Source organism: Diprion similis, chromosome 8 (assembly GCF_021155765.1).
Source record: "Diprion similis isolate iyDipSimi1 chromosome 8, iyDipSimi1.1, whole genome shotgun sequence".
Classification (NCBI taxonomy): domain Eukaryota; kingdom Metazoa; phylum Arthropoda; class Insecta; order Hymenoptera; family Diprionidae; genus Diprion; species Diprion similis.
The window spans coordinates 6,245,145-6,253,632 of NC_060112.1; the positions used below are offsets into that span (position 1 = coordinate 6,245,145).

At 32.9% G+C, this 8,488-nt stretch overlaps 1 protein-coding gene across 3 annotated transcripts in view; it reads left to right on the forward strand.

Moving 5' to 3' along the window:
• LOC124409345 (limbic system-associated membrane protein-like) overlaps window positions 1-6,076 on the forward strand; it is a 103,657-nt gene extending 97,581 nt beyond the window's left edge. For 2 of the 3 annotated variants that reach the window (XM_046886904.1, XM_046886905.1), the window contains 2 exons: window positions 4,700-4,765; window positions 5,220-6,075. In XM_046886904.1, coding sequence (XP_046742860.1) covers window positions 4,700-4,765; window positions 5,220-5,404 — 251 coding nt within the window. In that variant the 3' untranslated portion in view covers window positions 5,405-6,075. Of the gene's footprint in view, window positions 1-4,699; window positions 4,766-5,219 lie in introns of all 3 variants that reach the window. The other variant, XM_046886906.1, reaches the window with a different exon arrangement.
• Window positions 6,077-8,488: the final 2,412 nt, after the last annotated feature.

Sequence of the window (8,488 nt, forward strand, 5' to 3'; positions counted from 1 at the left end):
AGGGAAATCGAATCACGATTAACGAGTCTTAGCACATAGTTATAAAGCCTATTCGCTCAGACTAGGTATCTAGCTCAAACATATTATACATATATGTACGTATATGTACCATGCACGTACACACCCCTAATCCTCGTCACTGATCAGCCTGATGGAAAACAAATTGTCGAACGCGAGATGGTGCAAAATTGAACGGGAACTCGTCGATTCTCAGAAAATAATTAATTGTTTACCCGTAGTTATTATTTTATAATAATTTTGTGGCATTTCTATCTCAAGCAGAGTTATTCAAAACTACAAGTGGGTGCTTCATTTTCTCTTTTTTTTTTTTTTTTTTTTTTATTATTATTTATTTATTATAGTTGCGTTTTGGTAATTTCGATATATTTTTTTAATCAAGAAATCCTGATACCCTTTCTCGCTGATATTGGTTCATTTCTAAAATTTTGACAACCTAGCAAATAGTGTGATAATTAATCGATGGGTATTGAAATTCTCGGCAGACCATAATTGAACGATCGATTCCATTAAATTATTTGAGAGTAAAAGTGAAAGATTAAGCTGTCTACGCAGAAAAGAAGAAGAGAAAAATCAAAACAGAGAGACGCTCGGAGAGACGTATGTCGATTAGAAAGAACGTTGCTGACAATTTACTCTAATATACGAAGATCGACAAGAAGTCGATTTCTTTTCCGGAAGCGGGAATTATAGTTGGAATGAATAAATCGATTCTCGTGCATGCAACGATGTATATACCTATGCATTATCACTCTAGCCAACTGAAAGCTTTTTAATGCAAAGCCGATTGTCAAACTCATTCAGAAATAAATAGAGAGAAAAATGCACATCAACTTAGTGCGCCAAAGTAGGAATTATCTTGCATTTTTCCTCCGTTTTCGCCATTTTAATCTGCAGTATTCACGGCAAATTCGATGGATTATACCAACGTTGCGCTGGTTGAAGTACCGAACTGCACGAATCTGTACGTTTGGCGAGGGGGAAAATGGGGCCCGCAATTAATCTTCGTTCGGTTTGCGTCGTATATATACGTCTACGTTTATATAGTTTGAAACAGTTTATCTGCCGGGGGTTGAATCCTCTGCACAAATTCCTGCAGGATACGAAGGACTAATCGCTAAAACGACAAACTATCTCCACCACCTCTTGTATTTACTGTAACTATCGAAGTTCGCTTTTGATTTATCGTCGATATGTTAATCTCAATGTATTTTTATTTTTATATTTTACAAAGAGGTTCGTTCGCCAAAAATCAATTTCATTACGATATATAATCGCGGGCTGAGTATTTAGGAAATTATTATACCCACTCTCAAGCTGGGAAGATTTAGATTTTTCAACATAAAAATATAAAATACATTCATCGTGATAAAAAATTTGGATATTCATCGATTTTTAGTTTTAGATCGCTTCGGAATTACTATAGATATTCTTAATATCTTCTTCATAATGTTTCGGAAAACTTGTTCAGATAACTTGAGGTATAATATAAATGGTTGTAACAAAAAATTACATTCAAAGGTTGCAAGATCTGAACTAAACCTAGTAATTGGACAAGAAAAATTGTATGAATCAAATATAATAGAAAAGCAGAGAAAAATGTTGCGTTTTTTTTTTCTTTCACTTCGATCGCGCAATCGCTTCCTCTTTCTGATACATGTACTTATATAAAATATGTAGATCTATAGCGAGCACCGAAGCTTCAGGTATATAACCGGCATTTATTTGTGAAGCTTTTACCGTGAGCAGACTCGACATACGTGTCCGAAATAACCGTATAACCTGGCTTTTTCGGAAAACGCGGCTATATATATATATATATATGTAGCGTATTATATGAGCATCGCGAGCTTGAAGCTTTGCACGGGATTCACAAGGAAAAGTCCATCTCAACCCTTGAAATCCTTGCGCAGACTACTTTACGACATTTTTTTTTCTTTTCTTCTTTTTTTGTTCGTTTTTTTTTTTTTTTGTTGTTTCTTTTCATTCAAATTTTTTCAAACCTAGGAAACTCTTAGAATTTCACTGATCGTGAGATTTTTCTTCCCTTACGAAATATTTCTCATCGTTTGTCAATTTTTTTTTTCCATCCCTTCGTTCAATCGAATCCTTTCCTTTAGTAAAATTCATGCTTCACTTTTTTCTGTTCTAAAAACAAAAATCAAAAGAAAATTAAAAAACAAGTAAAAAAAAGTGAAGGAAACTTGGATAAGATAAAATTACGGGAAATAAAAATATCGAATAATTGGATTGTTTCAATAGTTGACGGGAAAAAAAGAAAAGGAATATTTTTTTCTGAATTCTATTACTATAATTTTATCGTTCTTATTATTATTTTTTCCCAACAAGAACAACAACAACAACAACAACAGCAGCAGCGGTGCAGTAGAAAGAAAGTAGAGAACAAATATGTGTTATTTGCCGCGTTGAAAACGGAGATAAATGATGAGCTGTCCACTGTGTTTCATATACATACGTACATACGATATATGTATATGACGAGGCAGAATGGGATTGATGATCCAGGCACGGTGAAAATGGGATGAGAGGGTGAACTTCGTCATCGTGAAATTACGCGATGAGTTTCATTATGCGAATAAGTCTTTTTGACGCACACTTGTATACATATGTATATCGTATATGTATAAAGGGGAAGTTATTTATGTACATATATGTATACATGGACGGTGTAAAATTCTGTCGAGTTAATTGTCCTTCGGGGTCTGCTTAACGCGTCTGTCTTCTCCACTTCGTTGTCCATCTCCAACCGAGCGAGTAACAAAAATTAAGGGGAGAAATATAATAACAAAGCTAAAAATCGTTATTCACTTTTAATTTAGCGTGACGATTTATTTTTGAAATTCACGTTTTGCCTCATATAGTTTGATGCGATTTTTTTTCATTTTTATTATGTCATGCTCTCGCGGACGAATGATCGATTGGCTAACGAAAATCGAAAGTAAAATGCGAAGCGTCAAAGAAAGATAAAGAGGATATAGTCTGAAGGTTTTCATAGGTTTTAAATGTTCTTTTTTATATTAGACTGTTTCAAAAATATCAACTACTTAAGGTACTTTGTTCACCTCTGACCTTAAATAACTTTTGATAAAATCGATTTATCATAAAATGATACGAGACGTTTTTTTAGATCGATCAATTCCTCACAAAAATACGTTCTGGTTTTATCAGTACACTAATGCGTCGACGAGTTATAAAATTTTTAAGTTTAAGAAAAATATTTCCCATGTTATTTAAATGGGAAATGTAAAATCGTGACGAAGCACCTCTAAACTTGGACAGCAACTTGTTTTTGTAATTTCGAAAAATATTTTCGACTTTAATTTTGAAAAAAGAAGTAGTAGATTTTTTTTTATACAGTCTAGTGTATATAATGTAGGAATGATTTTTTTTACAGAGAGACAGAACGTAACGAAATAAATGCAGAAAAAAAGAGAGAAAGCGGTTGAGAGAATGGGAAAATGGGACGATGAAAGACAGGATTAAAAGGAAAGAGCTGCAAACAGAGTTTAATTAAAGCGAAAAAGAAACGTTTGTGCAGATTTCTACAGAATACGCGGCTCAACTCGCATTATGAAAATAACTGGTTCGAATGCGAAGCGGAAATTGCGGTAAATAAACGATATTGCACCATGGAAAGTATCGCGGTATTATTTCGCACATTGCGAATCTTAGTCAAGAAATGCGGAAATGAAGAAGAAAATTTATCTCAAGAGAGAATCCACCTGAGCGTTATTAAAAAAAGCTATTCAATAGTCAAGTAATTGTAAAATAGAAAGAGATTAGAGAAATTCAAAAAAAGGCTTCAAATTTATAAGAACAAGGACTAGTTTGAGAAATTAAGATTCCTTGTCAATTAGATGTAATTTTGATTAAAAAAAAAGCACAAGTAGGTATGAAACTACTTAATAATTTGTGCACAGAATGAAGAGAAGTTTCTTCGCAAAATTTACGGTGTTCAAGAAATAATGTTGTGACAAAATTTGGTCAATTGAATCGAGATATCGTATTTTGTATTGTAGGGAAGTGAAAAACAATTTAACGCAAGCACGTTCAGTTCCATTTTAATAAAATTTTATTGATCTATATTGTGACGAATGGCTTGACAGATCGACAATGTCTGCGGCAGTGCATGTTCGACGCACATGGCAATATCCATAATATATTCGCGATAGTTGCATATGTATCAATATGCCGTATCGGTTTTCAATCGCTTCCACGACGCGACACGCTGCAATACACGCGTGTGTTTTCCTGCGTATGTGTGCATCCATGTATTCTGGGTATTTGATCTTGACACGGCTTTGCCGGATATGAAATCCACCCTGTTTGAGCAAACCGACGGCAGGCACGCAACTCTAACCGATATCCGTTATATTGACAGAATCAATCCGCGTTCAGAATAACGGATTTTCGGTAAATAATGGACACGTGGATCGATTTTTACCGATTTATCGATCGATTGAGAAGTATTCAAAATCGTGGAAATTATAACGAGCGTAGCAAATCCTCCAATTAGCAAATTAGATAAATGAGAAGGTTAATCTGCGGTTGGTGTGAAAACACAATTTTCGGTTTTATTACTTTCATTGAAAATGTGTCCTAGGATTTATCTCGCTTCACACGCTTTTATATTTATTTATGTTATGTTCTTTTGTTTCAGAAAAAATGGCTAAGAATTATGGCAACAATTACGTAGACGGGGATCCGAATGTTCTGAAAAAAATAGGTAAGCATGGTTTTTTGTTACTGTTCTTTTTTTTTTTTCTTGCCTATTTATTTATTCACTAGTTTTCACTTCTGTGTCAGATTCATTCAGGTATTCAGTGTAGATCGAATTAATCAGATAAAGTTTGGTAACCTTGGAATATATTAATGAGAGAGGCGAAAAAAATGGAAAAATCAATTATTACTGATGAATATGAATTCCGAGTCAATTTGCAAGTAGAAAAAAAACCGTGTACTGGATTTATTGGAAATAGATTTTTTCGAAATTATTCAATTGCACAAATATTGATTTCTGTACATTTTTTCATCCCCGATTTCACCCTCCTTTTTTGCACCGATTCTAGCTTTCAGGAAGAAAATTCACTTGACTTATGTTTGCGAATTTCTTCGCCTATTTCTCGGCTATTCTTCTTGTTCTTTGTCGGAAATGAAACATTTCGTTTCGCATTTTGCAGACCTGAAGCTGCGGGGTCGCAAGGAAAATGGAAGGGATGATGACGAGGATTATGACGAGACCTCGGGGGCGAATTCTCGCAATCGAATGTCAGCCACTTCGACGCTGTTTTCGTGGCTGATTTTTGCCATTTTGAGCCAACGCACCGCATTCGGAGATTTGCAATCGCAGTTGCTTCCGGCCTGAGAAATATTAGGAATATAAAGAAAAGTAATTCAGATTTTTAGTTCACTTAGTTTTTACTTTCACCTCATTTAGCCAACACAGAAACGTCGCAATATCTGTTCGCAAAATATCTATCCATATAATCGCACGGATCGAAACGCGAGTAGAACAAGTATTTTCGGTATAATCAGTAAAAAATATGACGCGTAGGGAAATTACACAAAACACATGCAAAGACACGTTGTAGGTATTTAAAAATAGAACATTTCCATGCTGGAGATACGCTTGTATAATGTAACAATTATGTAAATAATAATAATAATAATAATAATAATAATAATAATAATGATAATGATAATAATAGTTATAACATTATTATGTACCATTGTGTAATATATAACGACAGCAAAATTTTTCAAGATGGCGCCGTTATTCAATGATTCGTTAAGATTATAAATAGTGGATGGATGCATATATATATATATATAAATAAATGTACGCTCATTGAAGTTAGAAGCGTGCCGTTTGTAACGTTATCATCGTTTGAAACTTTAGTGGCGTTGATTCGTTGGAAAAAACAACGACCAACGCTTTTACTTTATTTATCGCATTCATAAAAAATATCGATCAGAACACCTTTCATCTCGGTGTTTAAACTCATTTATTATTATACGATCATTATTATATTCATTCAATCGGTCATACATATTGTATATATATGTAAATATATTACAGATATGTTTAACCCCCTTTTACATGTTGAAAAAGAACAAATCAAGAATTTGATGAAAAATTTGAAACGTTTAGTTACGCCGCGTTACATTTTTCAACACGTATTTCATACCTATAATTTTTCGCAATAACAAACAAACGAAGTTCAAAACACACATTTTCTTATTTTTTGTCTATTAGTATGATAAACAATAGGAATTTGAAGTAGAGAAGCTTAAAGGTGAAAGAAAAAAGTATCGGTCTTGCGCAGAGAAAATATGTTATAAATTTGATGGTAATAAGAGAAGGAGAGAATAGTTGAATAGAAAGAAAAATGAAAGAGAAAATGAGAATGGAGAAAAACAAAAAATATCGCGAAATGGTTTTATTAACGTAAATAACACTTTGTATTGCAGGGGATAATTATAAGTACAGCCTCGAATCGACCAGCATTGTATTATATAAATGAAACCACGCAAGAGAGAAAAAAAATTGAAAAAAGAAAAACAAGGAAAAAAAGTAATTAATTTCTCGAGTAAATAAATAAAATAAAATTAGGCGCCATAATGGAAGTGTGAATGGTAAAGTGCGATGCGAGAAATGTACGTTGATGATATTATATAATAATAATAGTATACCGTTAACTGCTGTGTGATTTTTACCTTGAGAAAGTGCAGAGCTTGTCTAATTATATTTATTATACATTACTGAATATAGAATAGTATTTTACCTGTAATAATTATTTAAGTGTATTAGGGGGTCGGGTTACAGCTTAGACGGTCGAAAATGCATAGCTATTTTTAGGATTTTTTTTTAAAGGAAATAAAAAACTTGAATCAATTTCAATTTAAGGCCTTTACTATTTATAGTTTCGAGAACGTCTTAGAATTTTTTCATTGAAATTAATAACAGAATGGTGGCATGATGCACATAAGTAGCAAACGACTCTGAACTCGAGGATCATCACTGTTTAATCTGTAATAGATAGAAAAAAAAATTTTTAGTTAAAAACACGTTTTCGGCCTCAACCTCGTGGCCCAAATGCTGAAGGAATTTTTTTTCGAATATATACGATTTCGAACAGTAACGACCATTTCGAATCGATAGACAAGTTTTACAGATTGTCAAAATTTTAAGTCGATATGATAAACATTGACCGAGGAATTTTCGTCACCGAATTGAAACATGGTCCTTCGCTATTTATATGCGCCATGCTGCCATTTTGTTAGTAATTTCAATGAAATTTTTTTCAACTGTTCTTGAAACTATAAATAATAAAGCTCTCAGAGTTGAATTGCTCTAAGTAGTTTCCATTTCTTAAAAAAAAAAAAGAATCCACAAATAGGTAGGATTTTAGACTGTCCACACCGTACCCCCCCTAAATATGTGAAGCATCAATTATAACTAACAAGTTGCATTATACCGTAATTATTCCGTTGAAAAAAGCTGAAAAATATCGTTATTATTGGCAAGAAGAAGTCTTTTTTTGAAGAGAATAACGACAACTAAACAATACCGATTGCAAATTAAATTTGAATCAAGGAAAACATTGAATGTAGAATTTATTTGCTCTGAAAAAAAAAACAACGATATTTTGTCTTTGATAAATTATCGAGGTGAAACGCGACAAGAATACAAAAAGAGAGAAAAATATTTTCGAAGTTGTTGAAAATTTCACAAATATATAATATAATAATGAAGAGTAAAGTTAATGGAAACATTATTGATATACCAATTTCACCAGACTAAAATGATGAGTATTTTATACGCTAGATTATGGTTCTCAGATTATAAAAAAAAAAAAAAATTAAGAAAATAGAAAAACAAAGAAATCATACAATATGTAGTATATATTAACAATAACATGGCGTTACTGGCACGAAAATGTAAAGCTTTCGAAGATTAATTAGTTGTATAACATAATATAATTATACGATAGGGTTATTTATTTAAGATGGATACGCTATGCATTATATTTGTACAAGTAACAGAGGTGAAGTTTGTAAATAAAAAGAAAGAACTCGAAAAAAAGATGCTAGAGAGAAAAAAAAAAGCTGATCAGATCGTTTCAATCGCATAATATTAACGAAGAAAGTGGATTTTTTTATTTCAGAAATCGCAAGAAACCACTCTCTAAAAAAAAGTTCGCCGCTCTAGGGAGAAATAAAACGATTACTCGAGTCGAGAGATCGAGCGTTTGATGGGTTTTTTCAATTCTCGGAGGCTTCTAAAGACGGGAATTCTCGCTGAAGTGTCGAGCCTAATGGAAAGCTCATGATACCCATTCCGACTTCAGAATGGCTGCGAAGTTCTGCCACGCTAATAATAACGTTATTACAATATTCCATCTCCCCCGGCATTTTTTTTCTTCTCCTTTGTTTCGCAGTAAGTGAG